Below are 20,129 nucleotides of genomic sequence, written 5' to 3'. Positions count from 1 at the left end.
GGGGCCTTCGGCTCGCTTCTCCGCGAGCGGGAGGGGGAGGGAAGGCAGCGCGGCCCACCGCCCACCTGCGCGGGGGGTCCGCTCGGACGGCGGACGGAGGACCGGTGCGAGGCCGAGCCCGGGCGGTGGAGTGGGTTGGGGGGGGTCGGGTCTGCTTTGAAGCCCGGCCGGGCCGGGCCGGGCCGGGCCGCGTCGCTCGGTGTCCGCCGGCGGTGTGAGGGCCGGGGGCTGCCCGCGCGCTGGCACGCGCGTGGCGGTACGTGCGCGCGAGCACGCGCGGCCCCGCGTCTCGGCCGAGCTCGGCTCCTTTCGGCTCTGCCCGCCCGGCCCGGCCCGGCCCGGCCCGGCACCGGCGGCTCCTCGTCCCTGTCGAGGTGCGAAAGGCCCGTGAGCCGTATCGCGGTCAGCATTGCCGCCCTCTGGGAAGACCTTGCTTTTAGTGGATCTTAGCGAATTCTGCCAGGGCTCTTTTTTTGGGAGTTAAAGTAATTTGTGGTCGGGCTACTGCAGCTGATTCCCTTTCAGGCAGCGAGCGAGTTCGCCTTCGCCCGAGCTTATTTTTCTGAGCGCTGTCGTCTTGTTGATTTTGACGCTGTTTTTTCCGTGCTCCCTCCAGTGTAGGTAAACACCTGGAGCAGACGAGAGCGGGCTGGGCGGGGGGTGGCAGCGATGGGCGACGTCGTGGTGCCAAAGACTCCTGCGACATAATTCGTATTTTGTTGTGTTTCAGCGGGTTTGGCTTTGAGGTGGGGTGCAGGTGAATCTTAGACCCAGGAGGTTTTGTTTTTTCAGCTAAGCCGTGTACCAATTTCCGAGCAGTTAATAGAGCATTTAAAGTAAGAAACAATGATGCTTTTGTCTGGTTATATAAATCGTCGCTGTGGATTAAGTGAGATTGTTGAGTTTTTTTCCATTCTCTACGCAAATGCCTGAAGCTAAAATTACAGTGAGGGAAAACTGTTTTATGACCAGAGAGCTTGTTAATGTGTTTAATTTAATTTATGATTAGGACTGTTGTTTCAGACAGTGAAAATGGCATGGTTACTCTTTTGCCCACCTGTCTGAAAATCAGAAGACAAAAATTACCAAATGTTTTGGGGGTATTTTAGCTCAGTATGTTTTTTTCCTCCCTGTGTCTGCGTTTAGTAAAAATTTAGGTTCTTGGTTAAGTACATTTGTTTTAGTAGTATGCACTTCTGAAACTTCAGGTATTGTGCAAAGTAGGCATAGGAAGTGTCATGCTGCATCGGAACTTGCCTGTTGTTTCTCTCTTCATCTCGGGTTCTTTAAAACAGCATACATAGCAGGCATGTTTGATGAGTGCAAAGTGTTTAAAAAAAATGCTTGAAAACATTGCCAATAGGGAGCTTACCTCATAATCCCTAATAACTAGGTGTATACAGGCACTCTGACATGCCAAGTGGTTTGTCTCCTGTTGGCAAACTCTTGCCTACAGTTGCCTAGTGCAGAAGTTACTGGTAAGAATTGCTAATTCATTTTTATGGATATCAGCAAACCTTTGATAAAGATTCCCGGGCATTGTTGTATGACAGTGATTTTCCCTCTGGTTTTATATTACTCTCTCATAAAGTAGCTGGGACATGTGTTTTAAGGTATTAATATTTGAGTGTAGGAATTAGTAAAAGTTTATGTGGAATTCCATGTGTTAGTGCTTAAAGAAAGCTTCTATTTGTTTTGTTTTTTTTTAAATTCTTAGGAGTTCTTCTTCCCTAACTGGAGTACCTTTAAGTATTCATTCTCAAATCAAGGTACTGTAACAACTCTTAATATTGGCAAGACTCGCTGTTAGTAGAGGAAACAAGAAAGCATTCTTACACAAAGCTTTAGGTTTTATGTGTGGTTGCTCAATGTTATATTACTATTATGACTTTAAAAGTTACCACCCAAGGTTTAGAAAATGCACTGGTAAGTAACAGGGGAAAATAGCCATGTCCATTTCTAAAAGGGATTTTTTTTTCCTTTTTTTTTAAAAGTGAGTTAGTGGATGGCTGAAATTTGGCTCAACCATTAAATTGCTGAAATGTTTTGCTGCTTGAGAACCGTGAGAAGGTATGGCATGTTACTGAACTAATTTACCTTTAGCATATGTTCCAGTGTTTGCTTATGACTTACATATTTGTGAAACGGGTTTGGTATTTTTGTTTAATGCTTGTTTCTTTGACGTTCTCATCTTTGCAGCTTGAAGCTTTCAGCAGAACATCCACAGTTGAAAGCCCTCCAAAGCCAATTGCCTGTCCTCATGTGAGACATTAAAAAGGCTCTCAACAAAACAAGGGTTTTAAAATGGCTTAATTATGAGAAATACGAATATGATACCCAATATATTACTGCATTATTGAGTTATTCAAGCTCAGTGCTTCAAAATGTGTGAATATGTCTGTAACTATGAAGATAATTTAACAGAGCTTTTCAGTGCCAAAGCTATACATCAAAAAGTTGAACTTTGGAGAGATGTGAGGAAAAAGGAAGATGAAGGGTATTATTTAACCAATAAATTAAATCAGTCTTGGAGTACGATTGCATAATGTGTTCTAGTAGAGATTGTGTTTCATGTCTTTCATGGAGACGCTGTCCTCAAGGTGGTTGTGACCTTCATTTTAATATGAAGCCTTTCTCCGCTCTTCAGATCTAAATTAAGCTCTTGGAATAATCTTTGCTCCTTGTGAGTGAAGCCACAAACATCTTTATTGTGTTTTCCCCTCTAAATCCATTTTAATTCACTTACTTTGTCATTTCAGTTGAAAGATGCCTTAGAATTCTGTCTTTCACCTTCAGTGAATGAATTCTTCCTTCTGTCACACAGACTAATTTTGGCCTTTGAGCATTTCTCTGTTAAGCAAATTCAAAATAGACTTTTGGCTGGAATCCTGAGCCTTCCTTCTAGCCTGACAGTGTTGTCTAGATACAAAACAAGGGAACTAAAGTTAGCCATACTTAGCCATCTCTCATGTAGAGTAACAGATGGAATTTTATTATTAATGAACTCAGAAGTATGATTAATGGTTTCCAGGTATGTTGAACTTTTGTTCTGAACTGCTGGAAATATTATGCAGTGTAGGTTGAGAGTGGATGTGGGAAATGGAGTACAAATAGGTGAACAGAGAACTGAGCTCCCCTTCCTCCTAGCAGTTTGGTCTAGGAGGATGTGAATTTCTTGCATGGCAGTCAACTGCAATCAGAAGGGTAACTAGTTAGTTAATTATTTTACTTTTCTGGAAATACTTTTTTTCCTTTTACTGTTTTGTGTTCACTTGCTGCCGGAAAAAAAAGAGAAAAATTTGCTATTTTTTTCGCAGCGAGACAATTATTTTGTGCTTCCAGATCCAAAGTGATAAAGCATGTGACCAAGTGGACTTTTTTCCAGAGTGCTTTGCTTCCTGTCTTGCCTAGTCTAGTAGAGGTGTTTTTCCTGCATCACTGGGCAACTGTGGCATGATTTTGTCATTAAGAGCTTTCACTCTCCCTAATAACATTATACTGCTTCACCATCTCCTCCTGTTTTGAGTAGGATCATGGGATGTAGTGGTGACTAGTCTTAGTCTTAGAGTCTCTGAGATGCAGCCAACAAGGAGGTAGAAGTGTTTACCACTAATATATTTTAGTGCCTTTTTTTTTTTTAATTTTAATCTTACATTTCATTTACATGCATGAAAATTGTTTTTAAGTCATAGCAGATTTGGAATTCCATCATGAGGTTTTTGTCCCACTTTTCTACAATAACTTCTATTTTCAGCAAGCTGACTTTCAAGATTTATTAATTAAATATTTGCCCACCTCTTAGGCAGAAAAAAATTAGTCTTCACTGCTTTCATGTTTCTAATTGAAGAGCTGGGAAGATTGATAGAAAAAAGGTAAAGTGAGGGTCACTGTTTCTGTTTGACAACTCAATTGTTGTCATTTATCATTTTCCAAAATAAAACATTATGCTTATTGTCTGAGTACAAATTTGGGGATTTTTGGATTTTTTAAAATAAATTATAACAGTTGGGAAAGTCTCCTATTTCTGTGTCTAGGATGATTATTTGGTCTAGGATGCTGGACAAATAGCTCTCTGTAAAACCGTCCTGCTAACTGTCATTAATAAAGTTACGTTTTATGTGAGTTGGAAGCAGCTTTGTCTCTTACCTGCCATATATTTTCCTATTTGGGGGTTGCAGTTTGAGTGATAATGTGAGGAGTTAAACTGCATTGTACTGCTTAACAGGGCAGAGTCTCTGCCCTTCTGATTTGCAAACTAAAATGAATGTTAATCACCAAAATTGGCCTGTTGAATTTGTTAGTTTGTGAAATCGGCTGAAGGAAAAATCTATTGTTCTGTATCTCCCAATTCTCATTTTCTTGTTGCTTTTATGTATACTTTCTTGCTTCTTAGTTTGATAAACCTGAATATTGCCTTTGAGCTATGGCAGGATATTTTGGTGGTTTTTAATGCAGGACTTAGTTTTTCTTTCCATTTCAATCTTCTGTTACACAAATATTCTCGTTAAACAACAAATATGTTGTTTAATTTCTACATAATTGCAGGCATTCAATCATTTGAACTTTCTGAACTTCCTAGAAATTCTTCAAATTAACTTTTCCTTCTGATCTTAGGTAAAACAATCTACTTCTCTTAACCATTAAATTTCTTTTAGTCCTTGTTTCTTGTAATTCAGTGAAGATAAAAGGACAAAAAGTATTGTCTTTTTACTTGATGTTTTCTATAAAAGAGTACATTTAGGAAAGTAGATTTTTTTTTTTAATGGACACAAGTATGGAACTCAGAAACTAATGCAGAACCTTTTTCACTGAACTGTGATTATTATTCCTGGGTAAAATTTAATATTCTTTTGGCACTTCTTGAAAAATACTGGGTTTGGCTTTTTAACCTGGAGGTTCAGAGGTATATAGGGTTAGCTTTTAAGAGCAGCTTCAGCAAAGTGTGTACAAAAAGTGCCACTAAAGTCAGTATTTGCAATTTGAACTACTTGACTGGGGATTTTTTATTTGAGGCATGTTTGAGAAAGTAGAGAGAAGTTCCTGTATTTATTTACATGTCTTGTTCAACCACTAGCATCCACCATTCCTCAAACCTGTTGGATAGGCACTGTCAAAACACAGCTTTGTTAATCCCAAGGGGAAAGATCCAGAATTCAGAATCCTAATTTAAATTCTCCCATTTTAAATTATTATACCTGCAACTATGACTGTTAGCTCCATTCTGTCATGTTTAAATGTAATTATGTCAGTTTGTCACTTGACTGTTAGCATTATACATAAACATTTTACTGCTTTGTTAGGTTATGTCTGGACAAGATACTGCTGCAATGCTTTCTTCAGTCAAGAACTTTGTCAGGCGCTGATGCCATCAATGCTCTCAGACCTTTCTATTTTGCTGTACATCCAGATTTCTTTGGCCAGCATCCCAAAGAGAGGGTAAAAATACTTTAGTACGCTTTCTTTGTAAATATTTCATATCAAGGATGGAAACTTCCGAGTTTTCCTGCTGTCAGAGAGACAAAAGTAATGTTAAAATTAATTATGGCTGGTACCAGAGAACAAAAAGATGCACTTCCTTAATTTTTAGCAAGGGTAGGTCCCGTAAAAGGCCCTGATTTGTTAATTGTATTTTCTAATTGTTATAAAGAAAATGCTGAATTCTTTCAGGCTAATTTATAATACATTTTACTTTATCCCTTTGAAATGCTGTGCAGTATATTTGAATCAATGAATTTCTTTAAGCCTGAAAGCCAGTGGATTTTGGAATGTACACAAATGTGCAAGTATGTACACCATACAAATTTATTCATAAATGCTGAGAGTATGAAGCATATTACTACTTGTTAAAAGCAGCTGACATTCTGTGAAACTTAATTATGCATGTAAGATTAAAAAGTTTAAATGACAAATGGCCAAATTCATAATCTGTAGTTTTTGTTTGTTTTTGTTTTAAAACAGGAAGTAAATGAAAACTCTCTGAAGAGGCTAAATGGCTACTTGGAGAACCTACAGAAACCAGGATTTCGTTCCTTTAAGCCAACTCAGCTTACTTTTTATGTAAGAGAAAGAGAACCAAATTCTTCTAATGTTCAGGATTCCTTCAGTACTTCAGGTGCTTTTATATTGGGTAGAATGTATCTTCCTGTATTTAAATTCCTTCAGAGCATTGCTTAGCCTTGTACAGTCATAATGACTTTTTAACTGAATAAAATCCTGTCAAAGTGTGAAAATCTGTATTAGATCAGGCAGGTGGGACCATCCCAAGTAATTACACATCTTAAGCTTTACAAAGCCTTGAAAGAATGAGACATGACAGCCCTCAGGTCAAAGTTACAGTATAAGGACGTAAAAAAAGTGGATGTAAATTGTAGTATTTCTGCTTTTAACACCATTGCCATGTTTAAGTGTAGCAACAGTTGGGTCCTTGTCCTCATTTCAGTTCATGTGTACTACACAATGTCAGGGCGCTTGTACAGTCAGTAGGAACTTTCTAAGCAGAAGCTGTATAATATCTGAAGTTGCAGTTTAGTTCATTGTCTCTTATCTTTGAGACTACAAAAAATACTGCCAAATTTGGGGTGTTGGCTTTTGATTAACTTCATTCTACATACTTGTCTCCAGTACCAGTATGCCTTACCTAACAGAAGAGTTTTATATTCTATATCCTGACAGTCAGAACCCCTGAGCAAATTGTGAGGGACCCTTATGCTAGGAAGTAAAATCATGCTGTTTTTCAGGAAAATGGTAGTGTTATGTCTGGTCTCCTTAACATAACATTTGAACTAGAAGTTGTCCTCTGCTCTTGAGTCAAAGCTTACTTTCTAATTAGGGAAATTAGGCCCAGTAGCTAAGTGATGGGACATAATTAAACTATGTGCATGTGCAATTGTGCAGTGAGTATTGAAATAACAGTATCATCATAATTTCCAACTATCTAAGCCTTGTTTAATTTCTTGTGTAAGAGGAAAGAAATGGGAATGCATTTTAAATAATTTAAATTAAATTATACTTATTTTTTACAGGGTTTCGAGCAGTCAGTTTTACATTACATACTAGGGATCTCCTGAGCACAGTATTAGATATTCTCAACTCCTGCAGTTTATCTACAGAGCATGTTCAGAGTCTGAATGTGAACTCTCAGCCCCACAAGGAAGCAAAAAGCACAGTGAACAGACCTATCAAATGGGATAAAACTTACTATTCATTTACTGGATTCAAGGATCCTGAGGAGGAACTTGAGCAAGCCCAGAGAGTGGAAACAACTTTACTGTATGTAATGCTTTCATTGAACTGAAATTTTGAAACCTAAATTGGTCTTATTCTAATGCTGAATTATTTTAAGGTAGGCAGTAAACACTCTGAACAATACAAAACTTCATTGTCCAACATGTAATTTTGCTATGCTTTTTATAATTAGAATTCAAGTGAGCTCCTGGGGTAACTGCAGTGCCAGCAAAGCTGAAACATTCTTGCCTCTTTGCCCAGCAGTCATGTTTGGTCAATCTAGTTTTGGTTGATCTAGTTTTTCAGATTTTTGGAATGTTGGGGGCAGTTCAAAAGGAAACAGGGGCTCCACTTTCTCCAAATAACTCCTTACCTCTTACAGGACTTCTGTAACACAAACTGATATGGCTGTTAACTTTTTTGTTCCTATTTCATTATCCCACTCTGTTGAGGGTGGGAGAAAATACATGAAAACTAAGCTTAAAAGGTTTTAATATGTATGGTATCTTACTGTTCTGCTTCTCATTTGTTGTTCAGCAGGAAAACCTTAATATTTAAGTCAATGTAGTTATAAATGCTGAACTTGAATTACATGTAGTATGTTTTGTAGTAAAGTTGATGGTTCTAAAAAATTTATATGCACTCATTTTGGGACACATACGCATTTTGGGGCCTTGAAAAACTCTTTGGAACAATGACATTTAGGTGCCATTTGTATTGCATGCAGAACTGTGCTGGAAGGATCTTCAGAGCGAAGTATGCCCCTTGTCCTGCATACCACCTCACAAATAAAACTACTGTAATATACACAATTATAAAACACTTAACTGGAATTTAACATGCTAGTCAATATTTTTACTGATTTTTACACATTTACAAGGAGTGCCACAGACAGTTACGTATTAACAGTCTCATTTTAATACATAGACAGCTGGCATCAGGCCTCCCTTTTTACTTGAATTTAAATTATTTTGCTTCAAATACAAATGAGAATTGAACTATTTGTTTGCAAAAGTTAACTATGAAAATGAGTTTATACTGTGAACAAAGACTAAACCTCTTAAATAGTAACCTTTTCCTAGAAACAGAATTACCTGCTGAAAGTCTAGATGTTCTCAAAGAGTCATGTTTGTCTGGTTGTAATTATTGGCAAAAAAACTATAAAACTTTGACCTGTTCGATCTATGTTCATGTCAGCTCTGTAAAAGTTACCTAACTTAGTCCTTTAGGTGCCACCTCCCATATTTGATAGTCTACTGTTATCCCTTTGTTTGGGTGGTTTCTTTTGTTAGGTTTTGATGTGTTTGGGTTTGTTAGGGTTTTGGTTTTTTTAAAGGCACATATGTGGAAATTCCTTAAATTCAGTCACAGAATTCTGGAGATCTTCCCTGAAGTCACACTGATCTGTTTTATGCCTTTTACACACACATCCAAGTCTTACAGTTTTAACACTGTCATTGATTTTGATTTTCATTTCTTGGTCCCCTCCAAAGATATTAAGTGCCAGGGTTTCCTCTGTAGATATCTTCAGGTGAAGTGTTTAGCCATTTCATCTTCTATCCTCTGTTTTTAAAAAATCCCTTTACCTGATAATTTGGCTAGAAATACTTACATTAGCAGTAAGAATTGAGTTACTTGTAGTGCTTACATAATACATCATATAGCAGCATGCTTCTACTGTTCAGTATTTTTCCTCTTTCAGGTCCTGGCTAGATTATAATGAAGCAAGTGCAGTAAAAAAGCTGAAAAAGAGTTTGCCGCTTAGAAAAGAATTAGAACGTTTAAAAATTGAACTTTCTCATGAACTCCAGCTCTCAGATATCAGGTAATTAATTAGGTCAGTTGAACTTGGATTAAAACAGTCAAAGCAAGGAAGTGTTGTCTAATACTATGCTGTGAACTTTAAAAGCTTATTTCAGCAAAACAGCTATATTTCATATATGAAGAAGTGTTACTGCACTGAGTATTTTTCTTGAAGTATTCTGCTGGAACAAAAGTTTCCTGTTACAATCTGCTCCGAGAGACCTCCTGTTTGTAACTGAAAATATAGGCTCCAGTTGAAGCATATACAGAAATGGAACTGGTGTGTATGTGTTAGTTTGGGTGTTTTGCTGGTTAAAATTGCATTTCCTGAATTCAAGTTAATATCTACAAAGGTAACTAGACCAGCAGCGAAATGCAACTTTGCACATGGCACATGATGACATCCTGTGAATGCTTAATAAAAATGTTCTTTCTTTTAGTGTTTAGTTTCTCACTCTCCAGAGGAGGAGATTTGTTTGTTTGAAAGATCTGAGTGCAGTTGGAGGTCTTGATTCTTCAGAATATTTTCCAGAAAGTAATTTGCAGGGTTTTTTTTAATTTTTGTGCCTTTGAGCGAGGTTGTTGTGAAGTGAGGTATTCAGGGTGGGAAAAGTGGCAGTGAAGGTATTCACAAATGGAAAAATAGAAAAAAATTTGGGGGGGTTATTTCAAGGGCTAGTCTGTTAGGTTCTATTTTTTCAACCAGGAAAGAGAGTTGGAGCTTCTAAAATCATGCTTTTGTCCTTTCACCCTGCAAAAGACCCTGGTTTCCTTTAAGCTGAAGCCAGGTTTTTTGAACACAATTTCTAATTCTCTGTAACTGTGCTGTGGTGAGGGTTTTTAACATTCTGAAACAGTCTTTAGTATTAAATGCGTAGGTTTGATTTTGTTCATGGCTTAAATTAATTTTCTTAAATAGTTTGTGCTTCCAAAATACATTAAAATTGTATCCCATGAAGAATTATTAATCTTCCCTGTGTTACATTGTTATAATTCAGAAAAGGATGTGAGTGTTGGAAATCTGACAAGCCCGTATCTTAATAGTACACTATTACTTGTGATTCTGGAGCCTCGTGCTAGTGTTCACAAAGATCTGAAAAATAACTGGGTCACTGGCTTTATTTCATATATAAGCTTAGGACCTATGAAGAAATGGCCACCTTTTTCTGCTCCCATCTGGTGCTGCTGAAAGCAAAGTGATATTGCTAGATAACAGTAAATAATTCAAATTACTTATATTTGATTAAATTGCCTCACAAGTGCTGTGGCATAGTGCCATTCTCTCCATTCCAAAGAGTGAGGTTTTGCCAGTTAGGTTTCCCTAAATGAAATTATGTGGGTGACCCCAGGCAGCAGCTGAGCACTCACACAACCACTTGCTCATACACCCCCAGTGGAATGGGAGGAAAAGAATAGGAAGAACACAAGCAAGAAAATTTGTTGGTTAAGGCAGAAGTTTAATAGCTGAAGTGAAGCAAAACTCTTGAGTTCAAGCAAAGCAAAAGGAGAAATTAATTCTCTGTTCCCCTCTGATGGGCAGGTGTTTAGCCACTTCTGGGTAGTTGGGCCTCAGCATGTGTAATGCTTGCTTGGGGAGACAAACACCGTAACCATGAAGGTGTAACCATGAAGGTCCCCTTTCCTTCTCCTTTCCCTCAGCATTTATTGTTGAACATGACATGGTCTGGAGTATCCCTTTGATTAGTAGGAGCCACCTAGCCTGACTGTGTCCCCTTCCAGCACTTTGTCCACCCCAGCCTACTTCTGATGGTGGAGGGGCAGAGTGGGAAGAAAAAATTAACATCTGGACACTGTGCCAGAACTGCACAATAGCCAAAATACCTATGTGTTATGATCACTATTAATGAAATATAAAATACGGGTGTTATGAAGAAAATTTACTCAATTCCAGACAGACACAGTTAAATAAAGGAATGGGAATTTTCCACTTTCAGACAGTTTTATGTCAACTAAAAGTCTGTAAAAAGGTGTATTCTTTTTTCCAATACACTGGGACAACTTCTCATTTAGTTGCTTTTTGAAATGTGCTTAGCAACTAGTCTGATCAGTCTGTGATGGAGAAGATATCAAATCTCTTTGTATTACAGCCAGCAAGGTAACACCTGGCTCTTGAATGGTTTAACAGAAATTACTCCACTGTAAAATACGAATAATACATAGCGACTTTCCATTTGAATCATAGTAATGTTTTGGGTTAGGAACCAAAAAAAAAAAAAAAAAAGACAATGTCCTTACATATTGTATTTGCTCCTCTGGACAAACATTACACAGTGTCCAAACAAACAGCGTGCTCCATGACCAAATCAAATACTGAGTTGTCTGGTGCTGTTTCCTTACTAACCCCCTCTTACTGGGGAAGAGATTTACAAGTTCTGTCTACCTGGTTTTATATTTATTTTTCCTGGTGTTGGTTTTCTTTGTTTGTTCTTTGGGACTCACTTTAAGAAACACTGGAATTTTATTTAGGCTTTTTATGAGTTTAAATAGCATATGACATGGACTGCTTTTGAGTAGCCTTTGCTTATATTACTGTTGGGGTGCTATTTTGCTTGTGTTATAAGGCTTTGAGCTGCATCTCAACTTCTGTGATTTTATTTTTTTTTTAAATAATATTCCTCAATATTAAATGCTTTCAATTACTTTTTTTTTTCAGGTGGCAGAGAAGCTGGGGCATTGCTCATCGCTGTAGCCAGCTACACAGTCTGGGTCGCTTGGTCCAACAGCGACCTGAAATATTAGAGAATGTTAAAGGTATTTGTGTTGCTTGTTTCATATATCCTAATAGAGTATTGATTTAGAAATGACCATGGGTCTTCTGTGACAAGTTTCATAAACCAGACTTTTTTGAACCTTTCAGACTTTTGAGATTAACAAAATCACCTTCTCACATGCATTTGTGCTGCAGAAATATGTTGCTCGTGACATGTTAGCAGCCTAGTTAAGTCTTCAGTAATTGTAGGAATGATTACAGTAATCCAAATTAGTAAAAAGCTTTGTTCAATCTCTAGGACGCACAGTGGTATTTACAGACCGCTCGGGTATGAGTGCAGCAGGTCACATAATGCTGGGGACCATGGATGTTCACCATCACTGGACCAAAGTAAGAAGATTTCAGATTAAATGAAAACGCCCCTTGTTGTGACATCCTTTTTTTAAACTACAAACAAAAATGTTAATGGGTGCAGATAACCATTGAGTGATTTAAAGTAAACACTTAGTTAATGTGTTTAGCATAGTGGCGTACACTGCATTCGAAATTTAATCCTGTGTGTGCTGTTACTAGCAACACTCTCTGCTAGATCTTTGCTTTCATTAGTAAGTCAGTACTATTTCTGATTACATATAAAGAAAACTAATTTGTTATGCACTGTTCCAGTCTGTGCAGTGAGTGCTGGCAGAATACTCTTCATTCCCATGAGGAGCTAATGGATTTTATTCCGATCTTTTGTAAATATGAGATTTAAAGGGAGTTGTGAACTGATGATTTCAGTCACTGACTACTAACCAAATCTGTCACTCCCTTTTGTTCTTTTAGGCAACTAATGTGGATGTTGCAGAATTTTATCTTTAGTGACTATGTCAATTCTGCTGCTGCTTGTGTAAAGTTCAGAGTTGATAAGCTTTCTGACATCCTAAATGATAGTGTTGTATGCGAAGGACTAAAAACTGAATATGTAGCAATATTAACATGTCACTTGAGGAATTTTTCTTTCATCTTGGTTACTGAAACATTGCTGATACTTCTATCAAAAAATATTTCTTCGTAAAGGGGATTATTGGTGGAATTTAATAGTTGGGAATTTCACCCTGCTAGAATATCAGATTCTATTTCTCTATTCCAATCAGTGAGTCCTATAAAAAGTTAATACAATCTCTTTGTTGGTGGTGGTTTGAATTTTTGCCTTTACATGTTTCCCTGAGGGGGGGGGGAAACAAACCAGGTCTTGTTAGTGTGAACAATTCACTAGGAACTTAAACTAAGAAACTAGAATTTAATAGAAAGAAAACTTTTTGAGATTTGAGAGTGTCAGTAGTCATTGCAATAAAAGTGTTCTGATTATACTAAAATAAACACTGACTTTCTTGTAAAGACAAATGCTTCATCTTTCTCACCTTTGCTGCGGGTTTTTCCAAAGGTGTCATAAAACCACACAAAGTGCCGTGCAGATGGAACAATGTGTATAGTTAGTTGTAGTGATGGTATTTGCTTGGGAAGACAAAAGTGTGGTGTATATTTAAACCTGAAATCAAAGGCTTTTTATTTTGAAATGCACTGAAGATCACATGAAATGTTACACAGGAAGTCAGCAAAGATCTTGATGAGGTTGGTGAGTCAGTTTCTAGAGAGTGTATTTGTCCAATTCTACCTCATTTTAGAAAGCAGTTCTAAGTGCTGTTACATTTTGTAACTAATTACTAGAAGAAGGAAGCAGTAGAATACTGTCCAAGTCAGTCTGTAGAATGCTTGGTCAGAGCTACGGTATTTAAAGGAATTTTGCTGGCTTTCTCTGTAACAAATGTGAATGCTGAACCAAATTTTATCGTGCCAAAAGCTGTTCTGATTCTATTATCAGAACTGTCTACTATCTGTTCTGCTGTTCTGGGTTTCTAAAGAGATAGTTCTGAAATCACTTGACTTGTTGCAGCAGCAGCATTACTTTAGTACAAAAAAATTACTTAAAATAATATCAATAGAGTAGATGGTAGGTAGTGACTACTGTATGAGGAATAACTCTACCCCTATAACTGTGGTGATAAACGTTTTATATAGGCATCAGATTATATATATTTTACCTGAGACTATTAATTTCTGATTATATAGAGGACATCCATCCATGTTTTTATGTCCTTTTAGTACCTTTATGTTAGAAATACAGAAAATACTTAAAAGCTTCTTGGATTGTATCTTGTCCCAAAATGTATATGTTTGATATTTCTCACCTATGGTATTACTTTACTTTTTTTTCTCCTTGGGTTCCATATTTGCATTGTTAAGTGTCTCTTTTATAGTTTCTTGTTATTTTTTAATTTGTTAGAATTAACTTTTAAGCTCGGTAACATAGAAAATGTTTGTTCATGTGTATGCACAGATTTTTGAGAGACTGCCAAATTATTATAAGCTTCAAAAAAGGCTGCTGCTATTGGAAGATCGGATAAGCCAACTCCTGGGAGGCATCCAAGTAATTTATATTGAAGAACTGCAACCTCTGTTGACTCTAGAAGAGTACTTTGAGCTTCTGAACTCTTTCTATAATAAACTATGTGACAGCAGACTACCTTTTCATCCTCGCAGTCTGCGAGGCTTGCAAATGATTCTGGAAAGGTAGGTGTTGGCAGGGAAGGCTGATTTCTTTTTTTTTCTTTTTGTTACCCTGCTTATTGCTCTCACTAAGAAGAAAAGTGATATAATCTCAGATTTTCATTATGTCAAAGTTCTTTTGATTCTGAAGGTTTTAAGTGCATTTTTTGGGTTAAGAAGGAATCAGACTGAAGAAAATCCTGCTTAATTTCATTCGAGTTGGACTCAAGAGTTCTGTTTATTTTAGAGTGTTCCGCTGGGTTTAATCAAGTTTTGTGCTGTCATGATGGTGTTTATATTTTTTGAGTATTACTGCCAGTTGCTTTTGAAATGTAATTTTTAAAAAGCGTAACCTACTATATTTCTCTGTTCTCATGCACCAAACTTGATAACTTCACCAATTATTCTGATTGTGATTAATTTATATTCTTTTATGTTTAGAATTTTTTTTGAAAGTAATTTATATAAGTAGTTGCATTAAAAAAATTATACCTTGTTCTTTACTTCCATCGTTCATTAGTGACAGATACGCACCAAGCTTACATGAATTTGGACACTTTATGATCCCAACGGTCTGCGACCCAGCAGCTCTTCAGTGGTTTATTTTTGCCAAAGCACAGGAAGCAAGAGAGAATTTGAAAAGAAAGGAGGAGTAAGTGTTCCTGTGACTATATACATTTAGCTCTTTAAAATCTTTGCATGTCCTGTTTTTTATTTGGAGAGGGAGCAAAGTTTTAAGGAATGTATTCATACTATTTGGTGGAAAAACCCACTTTGTTTCTAAAACAAAACTTTACCCGTCAGCTTTACTAAGTAAATAATTACGGCATTAGCAAATGCAGACAATTATTAGACAACACCCTCTTTCACCTTACAGAGACAATTGTACATCATTGAGAAGTAAAATATCTTTGCTTACAAAATTGCATAATTCTTTTTACATTTATGTCCCCAAAGAAGAGGTGGAAAACACCTTCTTAATGAGTAAGAAAAGCAGCAGTTTTTAATAAGGTTACTTAAAATGTGACAAAAAAGCAGTGAAATCTAAATTCAAGGTAACTGAGACCAACAAGAGAATCATTATTTCTGGTTGTTCGGTTAGTTGAGAAGAATATTAATTAGTACATAACAAGGTGAAAGAAAACAAAAATGAGGAAGAATTATGAGAGAAACCCCTTGTGGGTACTCTCTCACAGATGTGAGTGAGATGAGAGTGATTTGGATAGGGAGTCACAGCAATATACTTAATATTAGGGCCATGCTCTGTAATATCCATGAGGACTGGAAATTTGGTTCTTGACCTTGTACCTTGTATGTGTCCTTGAGGATGAAGTAGAGATACTGGGGTTTTTTGATAAAATGCTGTTACCAGTAAGTGGGTGGTACTTGTCCTTTCAGAGGAGTTATTGCAACTTTATTTTTCTGCTTTGGAAAGCTGTTATAGAGTTGTTGGACTATCAGAGTGTTATGAATGCTGTATAGGTCCAGATACATTTCTGTGAAGTTATTTTAGGCACGAGTCTTGCTGGAGGCACTGTGGTTTTAGCTCTGTTAAGACCTCATTATTTGGAAAGATACGTTTTGCAGGTGGACTTCCATGAATGTGATTTTTGGGGGGTTTTTCCACAGCCCTAGTCTATTTTGGAAATTAGATTTTTGCCATATAAATTGTAATTACTGAATAGTTCTCTATTTAACTGTCCACATGCTACATCTGGGAAAGTATTGTCTATAGATTTTTGGGAGGGATGTTGTAGCAAATAGATACATTTGCATCTACTTGCAAACTCATACTACCACACTTCATAAAGACAGTAATCCAGGAAAACTGTGCCCTCAGAGTACAAGCAGCTGTGTTGTAAGAATTTAAGAGTCAAGATGCATATCTTGTGTACTGGATGATTGCTGGTTTGTATGAAATAGTAAAGGACAGCTACACTGGTTCACAATGTCTGTCCCCATCATCCATTAGCTTACAGAGAGGCTTTATGGATGGGATAAAAAATGTGGTGGTTTTCCACTCCATACTCCTTCCCAGTTTCTGTCTGACAGCACTTGAGAAAATACTTGAAGCTGGAAACATTATCTCATGTTAATAGCATTCAATAGACTTATTTCCCTCACTCTTAATTGTCTTACCACTTTTTGAGCCAATTTGCATTTTGTGGTTCCAGATAGCCAATGGCAGCAAATTGCGTATTTGAATGACATATGGCATGTGAATGAGGGAGGAGGGGTTCTGTAATTTATAGACCCAGCAGCCTGATGATTTAATTTGCCATTCTTCTTGTGTGGTAGGAAATACAAAACAGTCATTCTGTATCACCTCTGCTTTTGTTTTGTAGCTGTGTTGTATTTCCTCTTACTTGTCTTTTATCAAAGCTGAAAACTCCTTTTCCACTTCATGCTTCCTTGGAGTCATTCATGTCCTTCTGATTTTCCTTAGCCTGTGGTGGTTAAAAAGGCCCTAAGATGGAGAATACTTTGAGATGTACTGGCTGCACTTTGCGCATGGACTTGAATGCTTTACATGCAGTAAACAGCATAGAGTGGCTGTAATTCTGACCTGCATGCACAAGCAAATCCAAATGCTGCTGCTCTACAAAGTTCTGCTATCTGTGTGGATAATCTCAGTCTTCTAGTCATGTAGGATTCTCATTTCCATGCTTCTTTAAAGTATCAGGTTTGTGTGGTGGTAAAGGTGTAAACCTCCCTGTGGAAGTGACAGAAAGCAAACCTGCAGTTCTCCAGCTAACTGGAATTCCTTCAAGGGGGCCTAAGATTTCATAGAACTGGAAAGCTTGGTGCCTAGGTATTTGGGAATGCACTCAGGAAGGTGGCATGGAAGTGGTCTGTAGAGAGGACAGGCTTGCTCTAGGTTAACTCACTGGCTCAGCTTATTGCTGACTGCCAGAGTGGGCTTGGCTCTTGGGCAGTGATCTGAGGGCCTCAGTAGAGCTCAGTGCCATGCAAGTACACAGAGGTCCCATCCTGAGCTCTGGAGCATAGTGGCAAGGCCCTACAGTAGCATTTTCATGTCAGGCAAATGGTCTCAGTAGCAATGTCTGTGCTTAGCTTGGGCTGATTCACACCCCAGTGGTGCTGCTGCTTTGTAGCTCCTCTCCTGTCTAGCACGGGGTCTGTGCTGTAGGGCAGCTGTGGTGCTGTGTCTGCAGCCAGGCTGGCTTGGAAGTGCGGCTGTGTTTGTGTGGCACAGTGCCAGAGCTAGTAGAGCTGGCTGAACCTCAACTGTTTCTTCATCAGTTGATCAGTCACAGCTCCAGTGACTTAATTAAATCTACGCATTAACTTTCTTTCTGAGCAATTTGCATTTGCCAGGTAGTGTCTTACTTCTCTGAGGTGAAAGAAAGAAATCATCTGCAAGCTTTGGATTCAAAATTCATAGAAGAATTTAGGTTGGAAAAGACCTTTAAGATCATTTGGTCCTAACGCATCAGCAAAGTTCTGCAATTAGGAAGTTACTAACACACTTAACATGCATCAGTTTACTGTATCTATCAGTTGTTGGTTTTGATGACATATGGAGTACTGGTTTAATTAAGAGTAATCATGAACATGATTTTATGCTTAAAACCTAAACTTTCAGTGTTATTTAAGTATTTTAATTCCTTACATTAAAAATGAAGCCTCACAGGATTTTTATTATTATGTTTTTCCCAGTTACTTAGTGAGCAAAAAGATGTCATGGCACGGGCTTTGAAATGTGAGTCCGTGGGTGTGCAGTGCCCATAGTCATGGAAGAATGTTCACTCTGACTTCTGAGATGAGACACGTGTCAACCTGCACAAAAATCTCAGCTCTACCATAGCTGAATTGGCGCTTTTTTTTTTAACAAGCATATAACCTACTTCCTTCAGTATTTCTTGTTTTAGTACATGTTCAATATATATTGAAATGCTTATTTTAAAGTGGGGGTTTTAAGAGATTAAGCTATAACTTTGTCACTGTGTGTTGTCTCCATTTGCTAGGATGATGATTACAGAGAAGGAGCTAATCACTACTTCCACGGAAAGATTTTCTTTGGATCGGTTGTATAAGGAACCCAGTGTTTCCAGTGCACAGATGATAGATTGTTGTAAGAGGCTGCTGGAGGAGTCACTGCCCTACCTACAAGGAATGCACCTTTGCATTTCGCATTTCTACTCTGTGCTGCAGGATGGAGATCTGTGTATACCTTGGAACTGGAAAAACTGAGGGATGTATCTGATAATCAGATTAATTGTTTTATTTTCTGTAAGAGGTTATAAATATGAATTTTTTTTAAAGTAAATTATTGAAATCTGTATTTTGATATCAGTATTCAGTTCACAAATTTTCTTCCAACTGCTGCTGAGGAAGGATTGTAGTTCTGGACAATTTGCACAATGCACAGTATTGGTAGTCCTGGGAAAGACATCTGTACATTATCCATACTACTATAGGAGTCTCAGTTTATGGTTACAGTTGTGAAACCGCATTTTTGTAGTGAATTTTGAAAATACATTAAATAGCAACTCTGTAAAAATGTGCATGTGTATTTTTAATATACATGAATATTGCCAGATAGATGATCTTAAATAAAGAATGTACTACTCCAGCCTGACATTACATGATGTCTTAAGGGGTTCATTGAATGCAGAAGTGGAGAAGTTACGTGGTGGCAATGCTGGCATTTCATATTACTGCCTATCCCTAAATTAGGAAAAAACATTGGAATATTTCTCCTTTGCAGAAGAAAGCCGTACATTAACTTGGAGTCTACAGCACAATTTCACATGCTGGTCCAACATTGTTGCCTTAGAATTCCAAAATACACCAGTTACACTGTGGTTACTTTAAAGCAGATGTCATTTTCTTTTGTTTTCGGGCATTTGCTCCATAAATACCAACAATCCTCTTTACTTACACTATAACAGATTGCAAATCCCATACACGACAGTTAAACCCTGAGTAGTTCAATATGACATCTAAGGGAAGAAAACACTGATTTGTGTGGGATTGTCTGCAAAAGTACTTCTCAGTAAGAACAAAAGGAGTTTACAGTATGGCAAATGTGTGGATCCTTACTGGTACTTTATTCCTTGAAAAAAAATTGAAATAAAGTGTGAATGCATGTCAACACTTCTTCGTTGTAATATATGCCAAGATGCATATTTGGATTACTGCTTTGCAAAATATATTTTGAGGAAGACCAACTGCTTAACATTTCTGGATTTGAATTTACCATAACTGGCAAAAAGAAAAAGAATTGTTGAATGATTACTTGCCTTTTTTTTTTTTTTTTTTTTTTTAATTGAGCAGGGAAATTGGTGTGGTTCTCTGTTTTCTTCTGTTAGAAGGCTCAGTATCTAGTTGTTTATTAAGATGTCAAACTTAAAGCAAAAACCCCCCACTGTGTTCTCAAAAATGTCTGTTCTAAAATGTCAGGACAGAAGCTGTGACTTCCTCAGGCCTTCAGTCCAGGGGATTTACCAGCAGTGCCTGGAGAGCTTTTGAAGAGCACTTGACAGTTTCTTCTAAGTAGTTAACTTCCATGGCACATGATCTCCCTCAGTCCGTCTAGCGCTGCTCATACTCCGTGTCCTACCTGTGCTAAGCAAGTGAGCCAGTCCCATCAGCTGTAGCCCAGCAATATTCCCTAGTTCAGCTCTTTGAAAGTAGGGTGGTTTTGGGAATAAAAAGATTGTATTAGTGGGTTGTTTTTTTTTTCTTTTGCTTGAGTTGAAAGACCCTTTATAGAGCTTGAGGGAAGAAGCAGCTGTCCAGTTTGACTTCAGAGATG

The 20,129-nt window shown here is 37.6% G+C and overlaps 1 protein-coding gene across 2 annotated transcripts; it reads left to right on the top strand.

The window, feature by feature from the left end:
* The first annotated feature begins 1,675 nt into the window (after positions 1–1,675).
* Positions 1,676–19,684, top strand: TCAIM (T cell activation inhibitor, mitochondrial). Of its 2 annotated transcripts, none has more exons than XM_062509008.1 (10): positions 1,676–2,070; positions 5,301–5,436; positions 5,959–6,112; positions 7,023–7,269; positions 8,927–9,049; positions 11,702–11,799; positions 12,057–12,148; positions 14,139–14,371; positions 14,868–14,999; positions 18,337–19,684. In XM_062509008.1, exons 1-10 carry the CDS (start codon positions 2,042–2,044, stop codon positions 18,560–18,562), a joined length of 1,470 nt encoding a protein of 489 aa, XP_062364992.1. In that variant the 5' UTR covers positions 1,676–2,041; the 3' UTR covers positions 18,563–19,684. The 2 variants fall into 2 exon arrangements, with proteins under 2 accessions (XP_062364992.1, XP_062364984.1); XM_062509000.1 differs by lacking the exon at positions 1,676–2,070 and adding an exon at positions 3,175–3,872.
* Positions 19,685–20,129: the final 445 nt, after the last annotated feature.

The sequence above is a fragment of the Cinclus cinclus genome, chromosome 1, assembly GCF_963662255.1.
Source record: "Cinclus cinclus chromosome 1, bCinCin1.1, whole genome shotgun sequence".
NCBI classification, from domain to species: domain Eukaryota; kingdom Metazoa; phylum Chordata; class Aves; order Passeriformes; family Cinclidae; genus Cinclus; species Cinclus cinclus.
The sequence above is the reverse complement of the archived record's forward strand: the minus strand, read 5'-3'. Positions and strand labels throughout refer to the sequence as shown.

What these genes read in the sequence shown, in the direction of transcription:
- TCAIM (XM_062509000.1), top strand. Translation starts at nt 3,832, where the DNA reads ATGTTTCTAATTGAAGAGCTGGGAAGATTGATAGAAAAAAG. An exon ending in GGAAGATTGATAGAAAAAAG is followed by an intron (nt 3,873 to 5,300) that starts GTAAAGTGAGGG and finishes CTGCTTTGTTAG; the next exon opens with GTTATGTCTGGACAAGATAC. An exon ending in AATATTAGAGAATGTTAAAG is followed by an intron (nt 11,800 to 12,056) that starts GTATTTGTGTTG and finishes TTCAATCTCTAG; the next exon opens with GACGCACAGTGGTATTTACA.